This window comes from Argentina silus (assembly GCF_951799395.1).
Source record: "Argentina silus genome assembly, chromosome: 7".
In the NCBI taxonomy this organism is placed as follows: domain Eukaryota; kingdom Metazoa; phylum Chordata; class Actinopteri; order Argentiniformes; family Argentinidae; genus Argentina; species Argentina silus.
Window position 1 is genome coordinate 22352269 of NC_139661.1, and position 27374 is coordinate 22379642.

Sequence of the window (27374 nt, forward strand, 5' to 3'; positions counted from 1 at the left end):
AAAGACAGAGGGGCTACATGCTAAAACATTCCCACCTACGGCAGCTGCAGTTAGTTCTCCAGGTCAAAGCAGAGGGGGATCTTAGAAATGACATTGAATGGAATGTTCTCCAGATCAACAGCACCACGTTGGCTATAAACAGTGTTCATTACACCCTTGTCACTTTTCCTGTTTATAACACCCTAAAGTCACTTTTTCTGTTTATAACACCCTATAGTCTCTTTTTCTGTTTATAACACCCTATAGTCACTTTTTCTGTTTATAACACCTTAAAGTCACTTTTTCTGTTTATAACACCCTATAGTCTCTTTTTCTGTTTATAACACCCTAAAGTCACTTTTTCTGTTTATAACATCCTATAGTCACTTTTCACCAAGTTTCTTTTTTTTCCCCTCTGAAAAACACGACTGCATGCAAAAGCATCCCCACCAACCAATGCATAATGAGGTATTATTTTTTGATATTTTGTGTTATTTCTACAGAAATAGATTGATAAATTGCAAAGTTATGAGAGAAAGACATTAAATATGCCACCACGATAGCTAGCTACAATTAGTAATAAATTATGATTGTTAAATACTTAAGGCATTTCAAATCACAGCATCCTATGTGAACTAGCAACCCTCCATGTTCGTGTGTCTGTAGTTTTTTGGATGGAGGTTATAGACAAAGGAAAGAAAAAAAAAAAAAAAAAAAAAAGCAACACAAACAGTCAAATTATCCTCCAATAGTACACAAGGAAGCATGAAGATATTTGTAACTGAATACAGACGCATAAGCTAGGACAAGGAGACCCCACACTATCAAATCAAACTCAGGCAACTCCATATTATAGTGCATTTACAAATCACAAGCTACATTATAACAACAATAGATACGTTTGCAGCATTGCAGCTTTTTCTTCAAAATGGTCAAATGGACAAGGACTTGGCTTTACTACACCACTGTCCGAGTTGGCATGAGAGCTTAAAAACAAACCGAAAGAAAGAAAATGAATGAATGAAAGAAAAGACAAAAAAAAAAAAAAAGAATGTCTGGACACTACGAATAATAATTGTTTGGTATTTTCAAACAAATGGCTTTTTCTCCCTTTCACCCCTTCTTCAAGTGAACTACACCAACATGATTCATGCATGATATAGAGAAAAATGTCTTCTATCACTGAACATTTTACAGTTGTTCTAGCAATTCCACACACTACTACCATGGGAGAGACAGTCATACACATTCTAGGACATATAACATGGGTCTACAAGTCAGACATTTCCCTGTAACATGAGAAGCGCTCGTTCCTCAAACAATGGGTGCAACTGAGATTGAAACCAAGGAAACCAAAACACAACAGTGGCTGTTTTTGCTATGTATAAATCACATGTGCTTGTTTTGTAGGCAATAAGGTACTGGTATAGGTCATAAAACGGTTATACTTGATTCACTCTAACAACAAGATACAGGCACTGCATCATCCCGCCCATGCAGGCCTTTCAATTCGTGCTATGGATGAGACTGCGGGTAGAAGTTGCCCAAAGGCACAGATCTACAATCAGCTTACCCTCCCCAAATCCTAACCTTAGACACTAGGACGGGGAAGAACCACACTGATCTCAGATCAGTGTCTTCGAGGGCAACTTCATCCAACTCCATGGGTGAGTGGTAGAGTCAAACTGTATATGGTTCACATGCAGAGAGACAGTCCTTCTTTCTACTGCTCCACAATCACAACATAGCTCAAGCCCGCCATACAGCATGCATATCTAGAGACTGTTTCTAGGAGAGAGACCCCACTACGGCACAATACAGATCACTGAAGCCATGCCTGGTTAGCACTTCTAGCATAGACTCTGATGGCGCATCTACTGTAGATCCAAAGCCATATTGGACAAAATAGATTGCTGGCCTTTGTACACAGCTAGCACTCCCAGAATGCCTACGAAGTCTGCCGATGCCTACCGTACTCTGGGACAGAGTATATGTATATTTCCCCCTCTTCTGTATTTTTAATAATTTTCACTCACTCCTCTAGGTGAGGCCTTTGCTTGCTACACAACACTGTCGTAAATACTGGCAACCAATCACAAGACTACACTCCATGACAACCATAAGCATTAGGCCACGCCCAGGAGCTCACACCAGACAACACCCCCGCCCCCCCCCCCCCCCCACACACACACACACACCTTTTTCTATGCCAAGTAATGTCCTGCACAGATGTGCTGTGGCCAGAGCTCAGTGAAAGGGGTTCTCCATAGGGAGGGGAAACCAAGTACACACCTGTGGTATAGTGTAGGCCTGTGTACAAACCCTCCTCACAATACAGTACAAACATGCTATAGGGGGATTTGATGGAGCATCTCGTCTATGGGTAATTGGATGGAGAGGAAAATGCTACCTGGGCAACCAGGCTGAGACCCACACAGCCTCAGCACATCTGTCTGTACATTCTGCCACTACGCTTTCCTCTCTTTCCATCCATCCATCCATCCATCCATCCATCCATCCATCCATCCATCCATCCATCCATCCATCCATGCATCTCTGAATCTGTCCATCCATCCAGCCATCCATCCTTTCAGAGACCCCCCGGTTTATCTTATTTGATCAGTGTGCTTTGTTAATCCCTCCCATTGGCTGTCTTCTTGGCTGGCTCAGAGGGCAGGCTCCTAAGTGATGCACATGGGAAGAGGGACATTTGGCAGAGCTCCCTCTAGGGACATGGTGGGTATTACAGGACAGGGATACACAGCGGCAGGAGAGGAGGCATCAGCTGTCTGGGGCCAACTGGGTCTCAATGTCCACCCTGCATATGGGGCATTTCCTGCTGGTGCCCAGCCATTGGTCCACACAAGCCTGGTGGAAGAGGTGCATGCAGGGTAATCTCCTAGATCAAGAGAAGAGGGAAACAGTATGAAAGAGTCGATGATTAGTGACAGAGCCACAGGTTTAGAGGTCAATAATAAAGAGTAAAAAATGTGTCAAAAATGGCATTCTTTCAATCTCAACAGAGGTACAGACAGTGGAGAACATTTTTGCCAACAGTTAGCAGTGACAAAGAATTTCTGATTTTCTAACGCATTAGTCATTACCTGACATCCTCTTGGTCCTCCAGTATTGACAGACAAATTGTACACTTCTCATCTGTGTCCAGCTCCTCATCCTCCAGCCCTGGTTTCACATCCTGGGGTATTCTCTGCAAGGAACCAAACAAAAGCATTGCTCAGGATAATTTCTCATCCATGTCATCACATTTCACATCTGTGATTCCTTAACAAATGCTCCGCTCATTATGCAAACCGTTACGCCCACACAGTTTCCACCATTTGTCCTGTAATTTGCATATTATCACCAGACATTACGATGAGTCATCCCTAGCCTCCAATTAGATCCTCTGCAGACCACCTGACTACACAGCAGGTCCACTTGGGCGGGACAGAAATGTTTCATCAATTTAATTTCTATTTAACATTCATTTTCTAGGTTAGTCTTATTCAGATAAAATCTATTTTACAAGAGGGTAATATTCCATTCATTCTCTTCCATTCCATATCATGTTTATTTCATGATCTCCTTTTACAATCTCCATTTCTGATTTACAGTAACAGATGGCCAAGTTAGCATCATAAAGTGCCGTGCTCTTACCTTCTTGTATTTGTGAGGGAAGGTGAATCTTTCTATGGTGGTCTGGATAGCTCCTCTGTTCACACTACCAAGCCTGTCCTCCAACTGCAGAAGCTCCTAGGAGCAAACATGAGTTAAAAATGAAATGAACAGGACTCGTGGATTTCACCATTTCACTATTAGTAGAAAGTAGACTCTTTATAGAGTATAACTCTTAACTGTTATCGCTATTTGACAACAACAAACACAATGTACAAGCAATGCAAAAGAAGACAACAGCTGTTTGGTTGTGTGGTACCGAGATCGCATAGCGCTATAGGAAAAGGGAAGATCAGTCCCATACACATGTATGCATGACATGGGCCTGTCGACAGCACTAGTCACAGAGGCAATGATGGACGAATGTGTGACGACAGGTGTTTCTTTAGAGAGAGTGGGAGAGGGAGAGAGACAGAGAGAGAGAGAGAGAGACAGAGACAGAGACAGAGACAGAGACAGAGACAGAGACAGAGACAGAGACAGAGACACAGAGACAGAGACAGAGACAGAGACAGAGACAGCTTGTCAGGGGTGACATTACCTCATAGCTCTCTCTGACAGCGGATGCGTGACGAGAGGGATTCAGGCCCTGCAGGGCCAGCAGGTGCAACTGAGGATATGGGTAGTTTCTGATCTCATGAACAACCTGAAGGAAGGGAGATAGACAGATATGTTTACTGCGGTGGAATTAAGAGACATAACTGACAAATCAACTCATTGTACTGAGTGGATATTATCTTTCTCATCTCTGACACATGATCTTTGCAGCTTATACTGATATCAGACAATCCCGAGGCAGGAGTGGTGATCTCACCACTTGTGTTGAGGCGTTGTTCCTGGGGAAGTGGTGCATCCTGGGAGAGGTCAGGTAGTGTTGATAATGCTGAGGCAGTGGGCGGACGTGATACTGGGGTGGAGGCATCCCAGCGTCCACACTCAGGTCCCTGTGTGGACAAACCCAGGACACCAGGAACCAGTCATTTACATTTACATTCATGGCATGTAGCAGACACCTTCATCCAAAGCGACTTACAACAAATACATTTGTCTAAGTAAGTGAATCATCTATCCATCAGTCATCATAAGAAAAATCATAATCGATGCTAGGACAAGAGGTGCCATTGGCAGTCACAATGCTAGAAGAAGGAAGATTATTATTATTTTTTTATTAATTTATTAACAGTAGAGGAACTGTACAGAGGGGTAGTGGGGATGAAGAGGTCTTTAGGAGGGGCAGTTAAGATGTAGCCTGAAGAGATGGGTCTTCAATCTACGGCGCAAGATAGGTAGTGACTCTGCAGTCCTGACAGCAGTGGGAAGCTCGTTCCACCAGCGGGGCGCCAGGACAGTGAAAAGCCGTGACCGAGTAGTGTGACTGCTGCATCCACGAAGAGCGGAGTGATCGGGCAGGGGTTTGGGGGCTGACCATTGCTTGCAAGTATGGAGGGGCTGTTCCCTTTGCCACGCGGTACGCGAGCACCAGGGTATTGAATCTTATGCAAGCTGCTACCGAGAGCCAGTGAAGGATGCGAAGGAGGGGGGTGACATGGGAGAATTTGGGGAGATTGAACACCAGACAAATTCCATTCTGGATGAGCTGCACAGGTCTGATGGCAGAGGCGGGGAGCCCGGCAAAGAGTGCGTTGCAGTAGTCAAGGCGAGAGATCACATGTGTCTGGACCAAGAGTTGTGCTGCTTCTCTGGTGAGGAATTGACGTATCCTTCTGATGTTGTAGAGGATTGTCAAGGATCACCCCAAGGTTCTTGGCTGTCTGGGAGGAGGTCACAGTAGAGTCTTGGAGAGGGCAGGCTTTCCCCGGGAGGAAGAGCAGCTCAGTCTTGTTAATGTTGAGCTTGAGGTAGTGGGCTGACATCCAAGCGGAAATGTCTGCAAGACACGCAGAGACACGTGTTGTCACCTGTGAGTCAGAGGGGGGGAAAGAGAATGAGTTGAGTGTCGTCTGCGTAGCAGTGGTATGAGAAACCATGTGAGGAAATTACCGAGCCAAGAGATTTGGTATAGAGAGAGCCCTAAGACAGAGCCCTCATGGTGAGGGCTCGTGGAGAGGACAGCGATCCTGGTAACCTGGTAAGAGCGATTGGCCAGGTAGGATGCAAACCAGGAGAGTGTAGAGCCAGAGATGCCCAGTTCTGAGAGGGTGGAGAGAAGGAAGTAGTAGGTAGTTTACTGTGTCGAGTACCGCAGACAGGTCCAGAAGAATGAGAACAGAGAGGAGAGGGAGGAAGCTCGAGCAGAGTGGAGGGCCTCCGTGACAGCAAGGAGAGCAGTCTCAGTAGAGTGCCCAGAGCCTTAATGCAGGATTGGTGAGGGTCAAGGAGGTTGTTCTGAAGGAGATAGTGAGACAGTTGGTTAGACACAGCATGTTCAAGGGTTTTAGATAAGAAGGAGAGAAGGGATACCGGTCTGTAGTTATGGACAGCAGACAGGTCAAAAGTTGGTTTCTTGAGAAGAGGCTTAACTCTGGCTGTCTTAAAGACAGCTGGGACAGATCCTGTGGATAGAGAAGAATTGATTATGGAACGGAAGGAGATGGATTGGAGAAAGGGGGAGGGGACAGGATCCAGAGGGCAGGTGGTTGCCCGCTTGGATGTGACCAGTTTTAGAATATCATCAGGGGAGAGGGGGGAAAGAGCTGATAAACCAGAGACTGAGTGTAGCACAGTGGGTTTGGGAGGAGTGGTAGCAGTGTTGGCAAGAGAGAGAGAGAAAGAGCTGCTAATGTCATCAACCTTCTTTTCAAAGTAGGTGACAAAGTCATCCGCAGACAGGGAAGAGGGAGGTGGGGGAGGAGTGAGGAAAATGTGGAGAACAGTTTCTTTGGGTCAGAGACAGAGGATTGGATTTTGGAATGGTAGTACGAAGCTTTAGCAGCTGATGCAGAGGAGGTGTAGTTGAGGAGGAGAGAGAGATAAGGTTTTAGGTCATCAGGGAGGCCGTCTTTTCTCCATTTCCTCTCTGCTGCCCGGAGCATTATTCTACAAACTTGCAGGATGTCAGACAGCCAAGGAGCACGTGGAGAGGATCGTGCTGGCCTTGAGGTCAGTGGACAGAGAGAGTCAAAGGATGAGGAAAGAGTGGACAGGAGGGTGGAGGAGGGGGCGCTTAGTGGCGTAGCACACTAATGCGCATACCACATAATCGCAAGGTTCCTGGTTCAATCACGAACCTCGACATGTCTTGCATGTCATCCCTCCTCTCTCTCCCACCCTTCCTGTCAATCTCTACAGTCTCTATCCCAATAAAGCAGAGAAGAAAAAGGAGGGAGGGGAGGCTGTATCAGTGGATATAAGGGAGAAGGATTCAAGGAGAGGGTACGCAGGTTGCGACAAGAGGATACAGTGTGGGTAGAGACTGACTGGGAGGGGGAGGATTTGAGAGGAAGGGAGAAGAATACAAAATGATGATCAAAAACTGGAAGAGGGGTAACAGTAAGGTTGTAGGTATGGTCAGTCAGTGTCACACGTGTTTTTTTTTTAAGTAAAAGTTTGACAGAGGTAGTACCCAAACAAAACAATTAAGTTCGAATAAAAGTTAAATAGAAACCCTGTCTACATATTTACATTTAACATAATACTGTACATAAACATGGCATTGGCATAGACCAGTTTTAGTTGTGTCATGCTGGTGTGATGTTTACCAGTCTGTCCCTTCTGCCAGGTAGCGAGGCTGCTGGGCCACAGGCTGAGGAGGGACGTGGAGGGGGGGAGCGAACTCATACCCTGGCCGCAGTCTGTGGGGCTGGTGGGGCACTCTCTCTGGGGTGCGTCTGCTTGAAGAAGATAACCATCGACGAGTTATACATCATGGAGTCGGATGAAGCGGCCCAGTGTAGATTTACCCAATTCACTTAGAAGAAACCTGTACGCCTCGATCCCGAATCACATCCACACCACTAAATATTACATTTTCATGGCTTGTTCTGGGAGTATCTAACATCCCCATAAATTCAAGTTTCAAGTTTCAAGTTTATTGTTACGTCTCAGACACGAGTGCAGGGAGTAAAATTCTTTGGCTCGGTTCCATGACAATGCAGCATACAAAATACAAATACGCAAATTGAACTCTGGCGTCCCCCTTCAAAGGGCATCAGAGGCCCACATCCCCATACCTGGAAGGTGGCAGGATGTGTCGGTGCTGAGCCTCTAGGATCTGCTGCTGGAGAAGGTATTGCTGGTGTAAGGCTTGAGGTAGGAAGGGGGGCGCGGGGAGGTCCTGGAACTGGGGCGCAGGGAGGGGGTTGAGGGGGCTGAGGGACGGGTGGAGCTGGGGGGTGTGCTGGTGCCCAGGGGGGGCCATGTGGGGGTTCATGCCTGACTGGGGCTGCCCTGGGTGGGGCATGGGGAAATCAACGGGCAGCGGGGCCTGGGGGCCTAGCTGGAAATGCCGGCAAGAGGTAGCATGGCTGTGCTGCTGTTGCTGCTGCCGGTTAAAGTGGGATCCTGTAGGAACAACAAGAGGGCGTCAGTGGGCATAAGAGGGAGAATAAGAATGAGAATAAATGTATGTGAAGTGTGCTGTGTGAATGATGAGGTAATTGTTTGTTTGTATCTGTACAAAAGCCCTAACTCTTACCTATGGTGAAAAATACTTCGGGGGGGGGGGGGGGGGGGGAGGGGAATAAGATGAACATTTACTCCTGCACGAACCTTTCCAAACATGAATACTCTTTTATGGCATCTTGTCACTTTCTGGCCCTCTGGTTCGATTCTCACCTGTGGGCATCTGACTCCTCGACAATGGGCTGAACCAGGACTGTGTGTGTGTACCTATATATTGTGCGTTAAGAGTTTATGGAGCCTGACATCAAAGCTGTTTCATCAAGTGCACATCTGGTGCCTAAAGTGTTTTTCTTTCTAGAACTACAATGGCGTAATCAATCATCAAAAAAACAGATGAGGGGAAACATTTGTTGGCAGTTTTGTAATGTTTTGTAATGACAATGTGCTGTTCAGTGCTGCTCATGATGTGTGGGTTAACATTATCTTATAGTTCAAAATCGATAATCCGTCAACATGTGTCAAGAATGTCCATTTATACACCAAGCAAATCGTCATGGTCTGCATGCATAGCTAATCTGTCAAAATTGGTAATTGATATGCGACTATGTTTTTTTTTTTTTTTTTTTTAAGTCTGTGCTACCAAATGCTTTCCCATGTAGATTCTGGGGACCTTAGGGGAAAATAGCTTGAATGCATTGCATGCCATCCGTGTATTTTTTGTGCTCCCCCTAACCACAGCTATTTCACAGCTGAAGTGGACTAGCTGCTGTTGGAGGCCAGAGAGGAAGACATACTGTCCTACTGAGCTCTCTTCTCCTTCCACACCGTCACAGAGCAAACAGAGCTGACTGCTTTAACAAGGCCGGGAAAGTGTAATAATAATAATAATAATAATAATAATAATCAACTATAGGCTATGAATAGTGACACTTTCACTACCATTAAGCCCAGGCCAGCAGACGAATACTAGGCTACATTCAAAAGCAGACAGCACAATTCATGGGAGAAGATTTAACAGTCAGTAACATTTTCCATGGCTGTCACATCTGGTTGTCTATCGTGAACAGCAAGAGAAAACCAGAAGAAATAGCCTGGTGTGAAACCTACTGCTTGATCTTTCATAGTGAATATTTATACTGGGCTAGCCCATACAGTATGTGGCTTAGTACAACATGGCATAAGGGACTTAGGCCTGTCTAGGCCTAGCTTATATGTAGGCTGAATGCCACAATCATTGTCTAGGCTATGTTTTTTCCATCATCTAATACCTAGAACCTGCTTGAATGTTGGTGGAAGAGTGCATAACAAATTCAGACAGAAACAGTTGAAACCCTTAAAACCATGAAGAACTGGGCAACGTCTACATTGCATTTGGATCATTTACTTGGGGTGAACTTGAAGGTGCAGTGCTAGAAAACATAAACAGGCCTAAACAATGTTCTGTGATCATAATAATTGGAGACGACATGAACTAAATATGATTGTTGAATACATTTCTGTATCTCAAAGGCTCTACATGTCACATTGCCAGTTACTAGTGAAATAATAAGTCATATGTTTGTAACTTTTGGTTGAAGGCACTGCACTTTCAAGTGTCTAAGTGATACAATCACCATGAATGACGGGGGATAGACTCATTCAGGCCTTGTGATGAGAAAAGCAAGGAAATCGTCTATCTTGGTCACAGCAGGGAGAGGAGGTGGGTGGGGTGGAGGAGGGCAGGTAGGGACAAGGGAGGGGGAAAGACAATAAATGGAAATCAGCAAGAAGCACACTGAAGGTTAGGAAAAATACTATATTCTTTATTGAAAAATATTAGTATATGTGGAATTTGTGTTTTTTGTTGTAATAATAATATATAACATGCAACAAAAATAAACAACATCAACTGAAGGCAAGGCCCATCATGCTCCATATAGGGTTAAAAAGAACAGAAGCAGCATCCAATGAGCAGATATGGTGTTGGCTATAGCACATTACAGTACAGCAGGGTACATCTTTACTACAGAAAGATTACATTGGAATTTACTATTCAATGTAAAAAACAAAATCATATATGAATCATAACGTGACCATGCATTGAGAGTACTAGGCTATTACCAGAACAAAAAGGTAAAGATAGATCACAACCAAACAATAAAGACGTAGTTACTCTAATAGAGGATTTTTCTGTAGCAGTGCAGGAGATTGGCATCCCTGTGAAATGGATTGCATTTTGTACTTTTTGTTAGTGGGGAGGATCAGGAAGTGATGAACCACCAGTGAGCGTGTCAGCTTACTTAGCATTACGATTTTGGGCTTTTTGAGTCGGCCTAAAAGGTCGGATAATTCTGTCTGTTTCACTGATTTAAATTTTCAGGAGAAACAAAGGTTTACCACAAATGGAGACGGTTATGGTAGGTTGTTGAAAATAGGTGCAGGTGCAGAGTACCTTTATTTCTACAATGTTTTCTTTATTCATCATTCAGATGACCACATAAGCATTTAATGCTAGTGGATGTCCTGTTGGATCAAATGTGACATGCATACATTTTTACATGACATGTCAATTAAAATACTACCAATTGGAGCATCTTTTTTTAATGAAGACTTGCACAATGCACCTTTAATGGGGAAAAAATTGAGAAGTGAGCCGAATTCTGGTGTTCAATAAAGCAGTGCAGTAATCAAATCCATGCAAAATGTATCCACTTTACAGGAATTTACAGCATGTTGTCTATCAGTACTGGATGGGAGGTACACAATGACATTCATTTGAATCTCTACAGAGCTGATGGGTTTAACTACAGCAACTTCACAGAAAAAAAGACAAAACGTGTTCTGCTATTAGGTGTTAGGGTCTTTTTTTAGTGTTTTTCACATGAACATACTCTATGGCTGAACACATTCTTGGGGGTGCTTTTTTAATACCAATGTCGTCTTCTGATGGAAAGAGGAAATGAAGAAGGGATTCACAATACAGCTAAATGCAGAGAACAGGCAGAGGCCACGCCACACCACACAGCAGCAGATGATCATTAGCTACACAATGGGGGGACGACATAGATCTGATAAATGCAGAATGTAGAGCCAGCCTCGATACTATGAAACAGGAAATAAGAACAGAAATAAAAGCACAATGAAATCATTGATGCCACTGTATGAAATTAATAATGCTACACTGTGGCTAATTGATGATTTATGTAACGGTATGTTGTTCCTGAATGGGAAATGACCCTAGCCTTAGTCGCTACCCTGGCTGAGGATGATCTTCAAATGACATCGTCCAGGCAGGGATTAGCTAGCTAACCAGCTCATCCCTAGCTAGAGAGACCTTCAGCGGGTTCAGCCGTGGCTAACGTTACGCTGCTGCTATTCCTGTCGACGACGTGTTCCTTACAAAGAAGTTAGCTGGCTAACTAATGTTAGCCGAGCTAGCATGTTTCCATTTTTTTCTTTTTTAACAATCTAGCGAGCTAACCAGGAGCTAGGTAGCATCAGTTTCGAGCTACAAAAAAAATGAGCCAGCGCTACCTAGCTGTCAAAACTGGCCGGATTTGACAGCTATGTCTTTTGTTTTTTTGAGCTAGGCTAGCTAATAGCCGTGGCCTGTCTTGATCAGCTAGTGATAACGTCATCTGCGGGTCCAGATTCAAATTGACATGGCTTAGCTAGCTGGGACATTAGCCGTGGCGAGCAGCGTAGCCGCATACCTGCTAGCTTTGTTTGGAACAGCTCAGCTGTTGTTTGGTTCGTCCGCTCCGCTCATCAACAACCGTCGCTGGCTAGCCAGTGGCAGCTAGCAAGCTAACGTTGCTATCGATTCTGTAACGCCGCTATCGGCCAAGTTAGCGAGCAGTTTGAGATCCCCAAAAAAAAAACAGGACACACGGAAATGTTGTAAGATAAAGATAAATACCTCTATTTCTTACTGAGCCGAATACGGGAAGGACCAGGTATCCGACATGCACTAAAACCATCCTTGGATCCGTGTCTTGCCGCTGGGTTGTTGAGAGACAAAACAGCCCATGCGGATGATCCGTTCGGTTTAATCTCTCAACTAGCAGCTGCTGCACTGACAAAGCGAGGCAGCGTCGACACTACCCGGACAGATACTGTCTGGTCCCGTACGAAAGGGGCCGCTATTGCTTTACTTCTTCAAATAAAAAGATGACGATGTCAGTTCCTCCGCTGCAGAAGAGGGCAGCAGCCTGTTCGAAATGACAGATCCCCACCACCAATGTCATAAAAAGAAGAAGCTGTCTCTCGGCCATTGCACTACTCTCGTCTAACCGCAGTTAGCTGGTCTTTGCAGGCGGCGGAGGACAAGTCACATTCAACCAGACGAGATGTTAACCGTGCGAGTTGCAGCGGCTCTGGCCAGAACCTTGCCCAGACGCGCTGGATTTGTGAGTATTACAATCCGCCTGGATATTTGTTGCAAAGGCAGCATTTAAAATGTCATGTCTGAAGTGACAGTGCGAATGGGATGGGCGTGAAGGGTACAGGCCGCCACCTTCAACACGCTCGTCGTAGAACTTTATGTCCTAGATGAAGCGTCGCTTCAGTTTCTGCTGGCTCGTCATGTTTGAAGCATTTTAACTCGCTTATATTGACTTGACTTTTCATATACAATTGTCCAGATAAATGGCTAACTTCTACATGCAGTGAGCTATGCGATCATAATGGCTGGCTAGCTGAGGCAATCCAGATTCAGACTCGCTCTGAAGGTCAGAATATTGACACCCAAGAAGCAATGTCCTTCCTCTAGCATGCACGATCAGACACTGCAATTAGTTTGTCACTGTGTCCTTCAAGCTTTATAAGACATGTTGCCCCACTACATGTTTTTACTTTCACCTTTAATTTTAAGTAGGCTTGCAGTCAGAGAGAGAACGACTTGCAGACTACTTGTCCGGTAGCAGGCTAGCTAGATAGCAATTTCGAGTACGGCTGAGCAATTTCAATGTTTCTGATTTCATAGCATCGTGTCATAGGTGATGGATCATTATTTAGTACAGTTAAGATATAACAATTTCTAATTTGACCTTACATTCATTGATCACAGGTGTCCAAGAATGTTGCCGCTGCTTGCGTAGGAGTCAATCACCTCCACACACACAGACCATGGCTGCAGAAGACAGGTGGGTAGCCAGAGGAGACATGAAGGCAGAGCGACTGGCTCTGGCGGTGACCGACCTTCTCTGGTTCTTGACCTTAAGTCATTTGTCGGAATCATGAAGAATTTACGTAGAAAGTTTATTACTATTAGCAGGGGACACAATGGTATAGGTAGCTTGACAGATTACATTGAAAACAAAACATTACTGCTTTGATGATGTTGATGATATATTTCAAGATTGAGTGAAAAAGCTGTGTTGTCCTCCCAGGCACAGCTGAGGTGTCCTCCATCCTGGAGGAGAAGATCATGGGTGCAGACACAGCTGCAGACCTGGAGGAGACGGGACGGGTGTTGTCCATCGGTGACGGTATTGCCAGAGTGTACGGGCTCAGGAACGTCCAGGCAGAGGAGATGGTGGAGTTCTCCTCTGGGCTCAAGGTAACACTGACAGACGAGTCCCCCTATTGTGAAAGTGGGGTACGTGGATCGATCTAGGGGGTATGCGAAATAAATCTGTGATTTACCTTCCCAAACAGTCCTGTTGAATAGCCGACTGCAGTCTCAGTACCAAAAATAAATGCATGCACCCTATCCAACAGAATAATATTATCACAATGTCTAATATGTAAGGGATCATGTTCATAGAATATCAATTAGGCTACAAAATAACCGACAGGGGGTACATGACTGTTAAAGGTTTGGGAACCACTGGACTAGTCAAATAAAATAGACCTTAGTTCTGTATAGGCTTTACAAAACAAATGGTATTTCACATGCATAGAACATTCAACAGCACCCAGTGAGTGTTATTAACATGATGTTGCAGGACTGGAAGTTTCATACCTTGTGGATATTTATATTTTTGTGGAGAGACATACTACTTTGTACCACTACTCTTTCTAACCGCTGGCTGTGTTGGGTCCGTCCTGGCTTACAGGGCATGTCTCTGAACTTGGAGCCCGACAACGTTGGTGTTGTGGTGTTCGGTAACGACAAGCTGATCAAGGAGGGTGACATCGTGAAGAGGACGGGGGCCATCGTGGATGTGCCAGTGGGTGAGGAGCTGTTGGGCCGTGTGGTGGACGCTCTGGGAAATGCCATCGATGGAAAGGTTTGACTATTCAATTTTTCTTATATATTTTTATTTTTTTCAATTAATAATCAGAGAAATGTAGGAAAACAAAAGCAAATTTGTATTTTTAAAGGTAACAATTTCAGGCTGATAATTAGGACTGTTTTTCTATGTAGTCTTCAGACTGTCAGATGTGTCAGAATGACACGAGTCAATGGCTGACCATGACCTGAACCCTTCCCTCAGGGTCCCCTGGGCTCTTCCATCCGCAGGCGTGTGGGGCTGAAGGCCCCTGGCATCATCCCCCGTATCTCTGTGAGGGAGCCCATGCAGACTGGCATCAAGGCTGTGGACAGCTTGGTGCCCATTGGCAGAGGACAGCGTGAGCTCATCATTGGCGACAGGCAGACTGGGTAAATGACAACCAGGATTTGGAACACACTGCCTCTGTATTCACTGTGGCATGTGAGCTCGACTCCATCTTGGATGCGTCTGGCGAAAAATAGGGCTTGGCACAAAGTAAGTCACCTTTCTCTGTGTTTCACAGCAAAACCGCCATTGCCGTCGACACAATCATCAACCAGAAGCGGTTCAACGACGGGACCGAGGAGAAGAAGAAGCTGTACTGTATCTACGTTGCCATTGGCCAGAAGAGGTCCACCGTGGCTCAGCTGGTGAAGAGGCTGACCGACGCTGATGCCATGAAGTACACCATCGTGGTCTCCGCCACCGCCTCTGACGCGGCTCCTCTGCAGTACCTGGCCCCGTACTCTGGCTGCTCCATGGGAGAGTTCTTCAGAGACAACGGCAAACACGCCCTCATCATCTACGATGATTTGTCCAAGCAGGTGAGGGCAAACCAGGGTGATTTATAATATGTGCCATTTAGCTGACGCTTTTATCCAAAGCGACTTACATTGCAGTGGGTGCATACATTTCAGTATATATGGTCCCAGCAGGAATCAAACCCACAACCCGAGCGTTGTTAGAGCCATGCTCATCTCTCCCCCCCCTGCTCCCCAGGCTGTTGCCTACCGTCAGATGTCTCTGCTGCTGCGTCGTCCCCCGGGCCGCGAGGCCTACCCCGGCGACGTGTTCTACCTGCACTCCCGTCTCCTGGAGAGGGCAGCCAAGATGAACGAGAACTTTGGCGGCGGCTCCCTCACCGCCCTCCCCGTCATCGAGACCCAGGCCGGAGACGTGTCCGCCTACATCCCCACCAATGTCATCTCCATCACTGACGGACAGGTGTGTGTGTGTGTGGGGGGGGGTGTGTGTGTGTGGTAGTCCTCCTCTATGAGAACCACATGTGGAGAGAAGGAATAATTGTGTGTGCGCACGTGTGCTGTGTTTTCAATGATAACGATCCTACTTGCCTGATAGGCGTCTGTCAAATATATCGATCTCTTGTTTTAACACAAGTTGACACGATCTCTCTGGTGTAGATCTTCTTGGAGACTGAGTTGTTCTACAAAGGTATCCGCCCAGCCATCAACGTGGGTCTGTCTGTGTCCAGAGTGGGTTCTGCTGCCCAGACCAAGGCCATGAAGCAGGTGAGACCGTACTTACTTAACTTAAAGCCTACAATTAATTTTCAATGCGTCAGGAGTCATGCTAAGTTGTTTGTTATAAACATTGAAAGACACCTTGTGCTGGTAGAGCAAAAAGTGAATTTTCTGCCCTGCTTATCTTCATATTCTAGTGTTTTTATAACATCCTCAGTGGATGATATTCAGCATTTGTCATTCTGATGAAGTCCTCTCCTCCTCCCCCTCCTCCTCCTGTAGGTGGCTGGTACCATGAAGCTGGAGCTGGCCCAGTACCGTGAGGTGGCGGCCTTCGCCCAGTTCGGCTCGGACCTGGACGCCGCCACACAGCAGCTCCTCAACAGGGGCGTGCGTCTCACCGAGCTGCTCAAGCAGGGACAGTACTGTACGTGTCACGTGTGCTAGAGAAGTTGTATGTTTCCTAACACGTTTTGGTCCAGTACTCTAGCTAGTCGTTGGAAGGGTGAGGGGGGATTTTTACAAAATAATGAACCGACTCCTCTTGATTTGTATTCAGTGGAGCAATAATCGGTACATTACTAGAGGAGAGTCTGTTGGTGAAGGCTGATGGCGGTCTAAATGAACTTACGGCACAGAGATAATTTCCCCTCTCTCTCCCTCCTGAAGGCCCCATGGCCATTGAGGAGCAGGTGACCGCCATCTACGCCGGTGTCAGAGGTCACCTGGACAAGATGGATCCCAGCAAGATCACCAGGTTTGAGAAGGCCTTCCTGCAGCACATCGTCGGCCAGCACCAGGACCTGCTCGCCACCATCAGGTAAACGTGGTGGACACATTTGATAATCTTTGATAATCGTCATGTTCAAACTGCCAACAGCTAAAACCACAGAAACTGAATTGGCCTTTTATACTGAAAAGTATCTGATTGGAAGGTTAGCCAGTGGCAGGTGTTGGAATATCAGTCCATTGATGTTATGCCCCCCCCCCCCCATCCCCGTTTTCAATCCAGGACTGATGGCCAGATCTCAGAGACGGCGGACGCTAAGCTGAAGCAGGTTGTGTTGACCTTCCTGTCCAGTTTTGAGTAATTGACGAACTTCCTCCTGATCCTTCAGCGTGCTTCCTTTCTCTGTCCCCCTCTGCTTATAAATGTGAAAACACTGAAGGCCAAAACAAATGTACAGATTTCTCCTAAGAAGAATAAAATTTTACAACCCGACAGTGTCGTAAAATGTTCCCTGATTTGATAGTCTGAGTGCAGTGTAAGGCTGGGGACTGTATGCACATTCAGCAAGTTCTACAGGTGCAGGGTGTTTGAAATGTAATATGAAAGAATATCTGCACTCCACAGGAGCCATTTTGAACATTGTGGTGAATCTATGACCTTTGTGTTCATGACTTTCATTTTCATGTGTCAGAATGAAGCCAAGATGTGTTGTTGCAATATATATATATATATACATATATATATATATATATATATACATATATGGATATGAAATTCACTACAACAAAAAAACAAACAGATTAAATTACAGTTAACCATTTATCCACTTCCTCACTCTGCAGTCTAGGTAAGCAGTCCATAAACCATTAATATATACTGTAGGTTGAACAAATGTATGGCATTAATTGTTCAACCTACGATCTGTGCTCCAATGTCTGTTGTAAGAGTTCCTATGGCGAGCAGTGTGTGGAGGGAAGGAACGACCTGGTTCCTGCAAAGCAGTTGGTTGAATAATGAGTGTGATGTTGTTTGGGAATAAAGCTATCCACACTTATTACAATAACCTTGCAGTCTAATTTTTCAGGTCTCGTACAGCTCCTAGTCCTAGCTAGGATTATGACATGGCAATCCTCAGTCAACACATGATTGACAGAGTTATGCCACTTGTAAATCATTATTAATCATTATTTCATATCTGGAGTTGTTTCGGGTCCCGTGCTGAAGTCCGTTGCCTCTCTGTGTCTCTGTTGCCACACTGATCACGGCCAGCAGGTGGTGATGTCGCCTCGACCTGCGAAGGGAATTAGAACGACACCGTTTGGATTAGACAGCATATTCCTTTCTGCTTCTCCGTTTACTGGCGGTGCCATAATCAAGTTGAATGAAAACGCAGCCTCCCTCTTCTGTCACAGATGTTCTCTTGGAACACAATTGTATTATAAGGTGCTGCTTATATCACCACCGGCATCACTGCCTGGCGAGAGAAAGAGGAGCATGTGACAGTTTGAATGGGGCTTCTGTCAATGACCACTATTGTCCAGGTCAGAACAACACAGGCTCTGTGGGAAAGAAAGATAGCAGCAACAGCTCAAATGGACACAGCCATCAGACATTGTGTTATTTCTTAGCACAAAGACATGCTGTGGAATATTTAACATTTTTGTCTATCATCATAAATTAACTTGGCCATAACACTAATTTGGAAATAACACTGGACATGCACAAGGGGAATTATGAGGACAATGAATAAATACCCTTCAGTTCATGATGATTATGTTGCAATTTTGTAGGTCTCACATTCAATCAACTATGTTAGTTCAATTAAACATAATACTATAAAACTCTAGCGGTTGGCTTTCTCCATGTTGCACGTTATACCTGGCAGTTTCCACTAGATTGGTGCAGTGGCTCATCCCTTTAAATCCCACAGAGAGTGTTGTGAGGCGGCCTTCCTAATGAGCTCTAATCACAGGCACAGAGATTATCCGTTTTGTTCCTTAGCAGATGTACTAACCTTATACCAGATGTACTAACCTCATACCAGATGTACTAACCTCATACCAGATGTACTAACCTTATACCAGATGTACTAACCTTATACCAGATGTACTAACCTCATACCAGATGTACTAACCTTATACCAGATGTACTAACCTCATACCAGATGTACTAACCTTATACCAGATGTACTAACCTCATACCAGATGTACTAACCTCATACCAGATGTACTAACCTTATACCAGCTAACTGTCACTAAACACGCTTTCCAAATTCCAATATAATTCAAATGAGTCACGTGAACATACATATTTGTCATGGGAGCATATTTCACGTGAACATCATATGATATATAAGCGTATTGGCTCTTGTCCTTCGTATTTAATCATTTAGCCTTTTATGGCAGCAGTAACTGTCCCTTAGTAGTCTCACAAGAAATGAATTAATTTACTTTGATGAGTATCATAAGATGATCAAGATACAATTCTCAGAGGAGGTCAGCTATTAATGTTATTGTCCGCATAAAATTATTTAAAGATCATATTGTGTCTACCAGTGTAAATAAACATCAAGTTTGGATACAAAGAGGAATTTAACCCTTTCTAATGGACTGACTGGACAGGAAGAGAACAGTAACTAGATGGTTCATCTGAGCACACAGAAGAACACATCATTGGTCCCCTTTCAGTCAACAAGCACAATGGTTTTTGGCCTTTCTCTGACCTGATATGTAAACGGGCAGCCGGGGTACCTGAGTGTTTCTGCCTTCAACAACAACAATGACAGGTTGGCTAAAGCAGACTAGTAGTCAAGTTGGACTTGATTGATTAGATTAAAAGACATCGGTAAAGAGTGGACGTGACCGGTGAGCAGAAATCCCTTTAACCCAGATCACTGACTATAATTAGATTTAGGATTAAGACACACTCGCTAAAACAGATCACAGGCCATTTGAAACTCAGGATCATGGCTTCTCTATTGACATGGAAGGATGTGGCTTCCCACTTCAGAATGCTGATTGGACTAGTCAAGCTCACTGGGCACAACAACAATCTCCCATTTATGAAACAACTCTCTGCTCTAATCATTCAAACTCTCTGTGGACACTTTTCTGAGAGCATGGTTACCGGCAGAAATATAGACCTTACTTTACAGCCACTTTTCCTTGAAGATATTGTCCAACATACACTACTGAAACAATTGCTGATCTGAATTGCTGAGAGTTTCATGATCAGATTCTGGAGTCTGAGATTAGTGAAAGCTTATGGTGCAGACTGGGCTAGATTTGAATGTGACCTCATTTACATTTGCCTGCTCGTAGTTTCTATAGACGTGACTGACAATTGAGGACCCACCCAGATCTGACCCACCCAAGGCTTTACCATGTATATGGTATCATGATCTTCGAAAAACAAAGCAGTTCTTGTCTTCACAGAATGCCTTAGAGACAATGTTCCATTCCTCAGTCCCGAGGTAGCAATATGGAATGTCAACTTTATTTGCATTAACTAGCATTTGGTTTTCAAAAAGCTCAGAACACACCATTTTTTTTGCAAGTGTACTTAAAAAAAGCTAAACATCTCCATACAAACTGTAAAAAAAAAAAACATAATTTGTGTATGCCACCATATAATTAATCCACACACACACTTGTTTACATGAAAGGAGTTTGCAGGGAGCAGGTAAAAGCAGGTAGCAACAACAATCTCAACAAGTCTAAGGCAGTATTCAAAAAATATACACAGTACATACATTATTATGCTGAAAGGACTGTCAGGGATCTTTTTCCATTCACATGTGCTAGGCTAGGCCTACCATGGGCCGGGCTTACAGTGGGCACACAGACACTCTTTATACTCTCTCCAACCGGAATCTCATTCATTCAAGCAACACCCTCAAACCAATGCAATAACCACCATGTCCAACATGCTCAGACCCTGCAGTGCAAATCTGTAAAAGACAAGGAATCCGAACCAAGACATAAGCTCACTGAGCTAAAGCCTAGAGTATGCAGCATCAGCATTAGCTCTGTGGGGGCTAATGACATCTGTCTTCAGCACTGAGATGATGGCAATTCATCCTTCAATTCAGCTACTGGCAAATCGTGCATTGAAATAACCAGCTGCATATCCATGTAATGGATGACAGCTAGTCGTGGCTAGCTTAGCATCCTATACATCGTCCTCCGGTCTTGGTCTGTTAAGTCCATGTGGCCACAGCCTCAGTCAGTGCTTCCGTAATGGTTCCCATTGGAAGGGTTGTCTTGTAAACTGGTGTGAGAGGTGTCCTCGTGTACCTCCACCGGCTCGACCCGCCTCTTGAAGAAGTCAGACACAGTGAACACCTGTGATGGGAGAGAACAACCATGATGGAACATTGTACTTTGTAAACTGTATATTCGTAATGTTTTGTATATCGACCTGTTATGCATTCATTGTGTGTTACTTTCTGACTGATGAAGTGTGGCAATCTATCAATCTAAATTAGAGGTTTGGAAATACAATTCCTCTACAAATTCTGGGAGTATTGTCTTATTGCAGCTTTTTTAGTACTGTCAAAATTCTGCTGTAATGCAATGTTCTATTCTATTCTAGTTTTCCATGTGATCCTCCAAGTGAACAAGACTAAATGTTTCCAGCCAGGCCACAACTTTCAGATCCCGAAGGAAACAGCCGCAGCCCATTCGTGGGCTATTATCACATTGCACGATTGGGAAACACGGCTACCACAAACGGGAAGCGGTACTCACCGTGAGTACTGCCACTACCCCCCCCTGCAGCAGGCCCGTGAGCACGTCGCTCCAGTGGTGTTTGTAGTCAGAGACGCGTGTCAGCCCCACGTACACAGATGTTGCAATCAGGAAGAACTGGATCGTGGGCCGCAGCAGCCTCGCCCACTCCGTCTGCAGTCGGGCCTGGATGTACAGCTGAGAACAGGAAGAAACAGAACAAAAGGGGGTCCATGTGTGAAGAACAGGACAGAAACCCTGAAGAACAGGTCTAGACAGTTCTAGACAAGGCAGGGGGCTGGCAGAAACAGACTGGCATCCAGATTGGCTGTGGTTAGACATATTTCCGAACACTCACGTGTTAGAAGTGTGAGTAAATGAATAGAAGGTGTCTTTTACTTACTGCGAGGAACAGCATGCAGTACATGGAGAAGGAGGAATGACCAGAATAGAATGAGAGTCTGCAAAACAAAGACAACAGAGGTTGTAAACAGTCACGTACAGGATATGACATCAGTTATTTCAACGACTACATAAAGGGCATGAGTGACAGGAAGTGTTATGATAAATAAGTCCTTAAATCTTGGGTATATGGATTGATGTCACAGTGTGACAACATAGAAATAATGCAAGCACACATTTGGGCCTAAAGGATGACACATTTAAGCATTACATCTCCAAGGTGGTTCTTGATGGGAAAACATACAAGCAACATATCTGCTGTACGTAATTCTGGGCCTCACCTGGCCTCATCCACCAATGTCTTGTTCCCGGTGCAGGTGAAGTTGTCGATGTATCCTCCAGCCCTGCAGTTCATGCGCTCCCAGACCGGCTTACACACAGCCAGGAAGTGGGGCCTCAGTCGACCAATGGAGTACTTGGCAATGTCTGTTAGTGATTGGCTAACGGCAGCCCCAAACAGGAAGCTGCCCACAGCTTTGTAGTTACATGCCACATAGTTGGTCCCCAAGGAGGATTTGGTCTTGATGCGAGTCATATAGACAGAAAGGCACTCCCCACAGATTAGCTGTGGAGGCAAGATAGACATTATGGCCACTGGTAAAGACTCACTCACATGACTCAACAGTCAGGACATCCTGACTGTAATTGTAGATGATCACCAGACATTTCTAAAAGTATGATGTCATCATGTAATGCATTTCAAATGTCGATGGCAGAATTGGGTGAGAGGATCTGAGAACAGGCCAGAAATGATTACTTACTACTATCAATGTGAATGGGATCATGACTCCACCCAGTAACTGGTAGGATATCGTGTCTTCTTTGACGGGGTATCTGATGGACTCATCATTACAAAAGAACCCCCGCTTGAAAGGGTTGTGCTGAGGGGTGAGGATAGCAAAGGGGAGTCCAACTGGCAAGAGAGAGAGAGAGAGAGAGAGAGAGAGAGAGAGAGAGAGAGAGAGAGAGAGAGAGAGAGAGAGAGAGAGAGAGAGAGAGAGAGAGACAGAGACAGAGAGAGACAGAGAGAGAGAGAGAGAGAAAATTAGGCTTCTAGATGACTAGCTTGGGAAACAAATTCTGATGCAAATCAGTACTCAAATAAGTCTTATCCACGCTTTGAATTTCTTCCCTCCCCTCTCTTGTTCCTTCTGCCCTTTCCATTAAGCTTGGCCAAACTTGCTAAAACATGATGAGAGAAGTTGGCTGGAGCAGAAACAGCACACGGTGTCTCAGGTTAGCGCACCTGACTAGATGTCACGTGACAGAACTTGGCAGGGAGGTATTGATCCATCTTGTTGACACTACTGTGCAATAATCCAACCAGGTGATCTCAAACATGGAGGCTATCTCTCTGAGAGACTCTCACATATTCTGTTCTGCCACACAGACAGAAATCAAATAACTACAGCATTGAATTATCAGTGAATTACAAATTAAAGGGATACCTATTCCCTGTCATCAGTTGGTAATATGAATATCTATTATCAATTATACATGAAAATAATTGCCTTCAGAATGTTCCTCTAATGTTCCCATATTCAATGTCTGTCTGTCCCGTTCACAGTTATCCCCCAGAGATATGACCAACATGGGGATCTATTATATATTATCCTTTCTTTATAGATAGGTTGATGCCATTTACTATAATAATAATAATAATAATACACTGTCTTTATATAGCACCTTTTAAAACAGAATTTCAAAGTGCTTTACAAATGTGCAGATAAAACAGACATGCAAATAAAAACAAAAATATAAGTAGAAAGCAGTCAAACACAACACATTCAAAAGAATAAGGGTCGTCCTAGTGGCTCAGTTGGTAGAGCATGGTGCTAACAACGCTTAGGTTGTGGGTTTGATTCCCGCTGGGACCATATATACTGAAATATATGCACTCACTGCAATGTAAGTCGCTTTGGATAAAAGCGTCAGCTAAATGGCACATATTACATATAAGGGGAGCATCAAATAAAGACTATGAATAACTCAGGTAATACCGCCAGACATTCTTCCAAACATTAGATTCAAGTGAATAGTGTTTCAATCAGTTAACTAGCAGATTCCAGTCTAAATGAGTCAGCAGCCAGTCACAAGTATTTGATTAGACCTGTTAACCCTTTAGGAGTGAAGACAGCATGTGCCATCCTTTGTTGAAGATTTTGATTCTAATTGATGACGTCACAACGGGTTTCTAGTCTGGTGGCCAGCTAGGTCTACTGGTGTTCCTTCACTGTGGTGTGATCCTAGACAGAGCAGTTGGCTGAAGTCAGAAACAGATGATCTGTCCACCACAGCAGGCAATTACTGTACATTCCTCTGCAGGAAAGAGTTGGCCTAGTAGGCTGCACTACAGTAACTTTCTGCATATTTCTGATGGCATGTTAGTCTGACCCACTTTGAGTCAAACTAAAATACAAGTGAGCCTTACTTATGGAAAGAACAACTCAGCAATGGAAACAAAAACAAATCAATAGAGAGACAGTCAAAAAGACAGTCCTTCCTGCAACATTCTAAAGTGTATTCTGTGCTGTCATCTATTGATTTAAAAAAGGGAAAGCAGACACAGAAAACATATTTTCACACTTCAGACAGTACATAAACACAATTTGGTTACAGGTTATAGTGTATCTAGAATTATTCTGATCATGATTCTACACTTACACTGTGCTTTCTCTAACGATTAGGTCTAGTTGGCACTTGTTATGACAGATTTATAGTGCTGCATGTGGCTGTTGTCATTGTCAGGATAAGTAGGTTACCTACCGAGGATCAGACAGGTTACGTCCAGGAGGACGAACGGGATCCCCCTCGTCTCGAACATGTTCTGTCTCCGGACTTCTGGCGTTGAAAAATCAATGGACTCCCGAGTGCTCGGCTGTCGGCTTTCCTTCGGCGAGATGAGGCACAGTCTATCGGTCGAACATGCCTCGCTATTTATCCAAAAAAATGAAAAACATAATGAAACTCTCAATATAGTACACTCAGAATACTAGAAAAGCAACAAAAAACCATAACAAGATACTCCTAAAACTAGTCTACTCCTAAAACTACTAGACATTTCCATCTCACCATTTACACTTGACACAACCCAACTTCATAACAGATCCTTCAGCTATAACCCCTCATCACCTTGGCAGGCTCGGCGTCGCCCCGGTACCGGTGTGGTTATGATAGGGGCTCGGATCAGGTAAGGAGCCTATCACACGCGTGCCTGAACACGACAGCCGTCGGCCGATGTCGGACTCGCTCCACCCTCTCCCTCTCCACCCGCTCCACCGCTCCACCCTCTCCCTCTCCACCCGCTCCACCGCTCCACCCTCTCCCTCTCCACCCGCTCCACCCGCTCCACTTTGCGACGCAAATTTCGGAGGTTTTGTCAGTGGTGGCATCAATGGAAACTCCACAGTGACGTGGTAAAAGTAGGCTACAGCGGACACCAGCATTGCCAATTCACCGACAACCTGGCCAACAAATATTGACAGATTTTATATAGAGGAGGATGATGGAGGTGTATGATTTTTTTCCTCCATAAAAACTAAATAGGCAAACACTAGTTGAGGGCTTTAAATCATAATATCCTGTAGGGGCGTACAATCAGTCATAATCAAATAAAAATCCTTTTGCATTAATAATAAAGAAAACATTTTTTATAGACTTACTTCACCCAGGCAAAGTACAACCAGATTGCTGCCTCGACTTGTCTAACTGGTTATTATTTGAAGATCGTTGGAATCATATATCCTACCCTGAATAACCATAGGCGTGCCACAACTCAGCCTAATTAGTAACTGTACTCCCTCAGGGTGAAGTTGAAGTTTACTCCCTCATAGTTCTGATTCTCTTGCCACCCCCCAGTAGCACCACGATGTGCGGAAGACATGACGTCAGTGTGCAGAATCAAGGTCGTGTGCTACAGCGCCCCCTACCGACGATGAACACGGTCCATGTGCTCAGAGTTCCAGGATGTTGTATCTGCCACGTCCATACACGTGTTGCTACAATGTTACTACACTTGTATACCCTAACTTGGGTGTTTAAAAGAGGTTGATAGATATCATTCATTGTAATAGATTTAATTAATTAGTTTACACCACCCTGAAAAAATTAGGCTAGAGTACATGAGATGAAGAATAACCAAATCCAGTAACAGCCAGCATGTTTAATTTCATATAGATTCTACCTAATAATCCTGCATGATTCGTTTAAATACAGATCAAAAGATAATTATCATACAAAGACATCTTTCTCATAATTCAAATAGAACATCTTAATCTCATATGGCTGCATCTATAATTCAACACTTGGGTTACACGCACCTATCAAACCATACAAAAAGTCTGATGATGATGATGATGATGATGATGATGATGATGATGATGATGATGATGATAACGAAGAATTATCTTCCCCCTGACACAACCCCTGTGTCCTCAGGTCTGATTCCTCTGCTTTCAGGTGCACAAATAGAGGTCATCATCAGACTTCAGCATAGCAATGAAGGCATACATACATAGATTATTTTGCATTCTCTTTTCAGAGAGACACAGTGTTGATCACTGCAATGTGTTATTTGTATTATGTTTTGTTCAATGTGTCGACATGTTCCTTTGAGGGTTGGGTCGTCTGTGAACCTGACTGGACACGAAAATAAAATATTAATTCATTAATTAATTCATACATACATACATACACAAAAGTACACAACATTGTTTCACACAGATTCTGAATAAAGTTCATGTCATCTTCCTCCACCACCTTCCCCAATTCTCGAGTCCTGCTGTAGTTTCTGTGCGTTCATGTGGGCCTCAATCTCCCGTCTGAAGAACAGCTCCCCCAGGTGGCCGTGTGAGGCTTCACTCATGGCTTTGGTCTGCATACACATCTTATACTTGTCCGGAGGAAGCTCATCCGCGCAGTGCTTCTCGTGCCACAGGTGGAAGAGGCTGCGGGAAGGGGAGCGAATCACCATGAGCTTACTGTGCAGGTACTTCCTGTACAGGTGGACGTCCTCCAGGCCCCAGCCTTTGGTGTTACGGTCAAATCCCCCTGCAGGGATGAGCAGAGGTGCGGACGTGATCAATGAATGATCAAATGTAGGTCTATCTATCAAATATCTAGGAAATACAAAAAATACAAATGTGATGCATTGCTTTACCTATGTTGATGAAATCAGACCTATACTGGCATGTCATCCCAAAGCCAAAATCTCTCCAGAATCCAGTGTCCTTCCTTATCACCTGTTGCAGAAAGACATAACATTAAAGATAACATTTTTAAAAGGAACACTGTCTTTCATCTTACCTCCATCAACCCCAACCCCACCCATCACATACTCACAACCCCTGACTATAACTTACAGTACAGTACCAGTACAGTACAAGTTTGGACACTCCTTGCCAAGAGTGTGCAAAGCTGTCATCAAAGCAAAAGGTGGCTACTTTGAATCTAAAATCTAAATACCAGTTGTTGTTGAATGGGAGGTAGAGGCGTCTGGTTATTGTAGATAAGTGCTGGATTGTACTGGCTGAAGAGCACTGGGTAGAACACTTTTTTACCTGAAGACACAACAAAACAAAAAACACATTTCTCAAAAGAGAGA

General features: G+C 44.4%; 4 protein-coding genes across 7 annotated transcripts in view; 1 reads left to right on the plus strand and 3 right to left on the minus strand.

Moving 5' to 3' along the window:
* Positions 1-2696: 2696 nt before the first annotated feature.
* On the minus strand, positions 2697-12247 carry ark2cb (arkadia (RNF111) C-terminal like ring finger ubiquitin ligase 2Cb). Of its 2 annotated transcripts, none has more exons than XM_083674061.1 (8): positions 12074-12247; positions 7785-8115; positions 7314-7442; positions 4469-4598; positions 4196-4300; positions 3637-3732; positions 3084-3187; positions 2697-2878 (listed from the first exon to the last, which is right to left on the minus strand). In XM_083674061.1, exons 1-8 carry the CDS (start codon positions 12132-12134, stop codon positions 2761-2763), a joined length of 1074 nt encoding a protein of 357 aa, XP_083530187.1. In that variant the 5' UTR covers positions 12135-12247; the 3' UTR covers positions 2697-2760. The 2 variants fall into 2 exon arrangements, with proteins under 2 accessions (XP_083530187.1, XP_083530186.1); XM_083674060.1 differs by having other exon boundaries at positions 7314-7445.
* A 165-nt stretch (positions 12248-12412) lies between these two features.
* LOC310806799 (ATP synthase subunit alpha, mitochondrial-like) lies at positions 12413-17075 on the plus strand. Its single transcript, XM_083673045.1, has 11 exons — positions 12413-12563; positions 13223-13298; positions 13545-13714; positions 14214-14387; positions 14595-14761; positions 14896-15196; positions 15372-15596; positions 15794-15901; positions 16136-16280; positions 16523-16673; positions 16866-17075. Exons 1-11 carry the CDS (start codon positions 12504-12506, stop codon positions 16942-16944), a joined length of 1656 nt encoding a protein of 551 aa, XP_083529171.1. The 5' UTR covers positions 12413-12503; the 3' UTR covers positions 16945-17075.
* Positions 17076-20019: 2944 nt separating this feature from the next.
* LOC310807131 (phospholipid phosphatase 1-like) lies at positions 20020-25546 on the minus strand. 3 transcript variants are annotated; one of them, XM_083673450.1, is made up of 7 exons: positions 25435-25546; positions 24539-24705; positions 22534-22685; positions 22054-22337; positions 21714-21771; positions 21332-21508; positions 20020-20926 (listed from the first exon to the last, which is right to left on the minus strand). In XM_083673450.1, exons 2-7 carry the CDS (start codon positions 24594-24596, stop codon positions 20804-20806), a joined length of 852 nt encoding a protein of 283 aa, XP_083529576.1. In that variant the 5' UTR covers positions 24597-24705; positions 25435-25546; the 3' UTR covers positions 20020-20803. The 3 variants fall into 3 exon arrangements, with proteins under 3 accessions (XP_083529576.1, XP_083529575.1, XP_083529577.1); XM_083673449.1 differs by lacking the exon at positions 25435-25546 and adding an exon at positions 24845-24928; XM_083673451.1 differs by lacking the exon at positions 25435-25546 and adding an exon at positions 24905-24914.
* Positions 25547-26016: 470 nt separating this feature from the next.
* The window catches only part of LOC310807667 (chondroitin sulfate N-acetylgalactosaminyltransferase 1-like), a gene marked incomplete at its 5' end in the record, with an annotated part of 6515 nt that continues 5157 nt past the window's right edge, over positions 26017-27374 (minus strand). Inside the window, 3 exons of the mRNA XM_083674229.1 lie at positions 26017-26821; positions 26931-27012; positions 27236-27330. Coding sequence (XP_083530355.1) covers positions 26514-26821; positions 26931-27012; positions 27236-27330 — 485 coding nt within the window. The 3' untranslated portion in view covers positions 26017-26513. The remainder of the gene's footprint in view (positions 26822-26930; positions 27013-27235; positions 27331-27374) is intronic.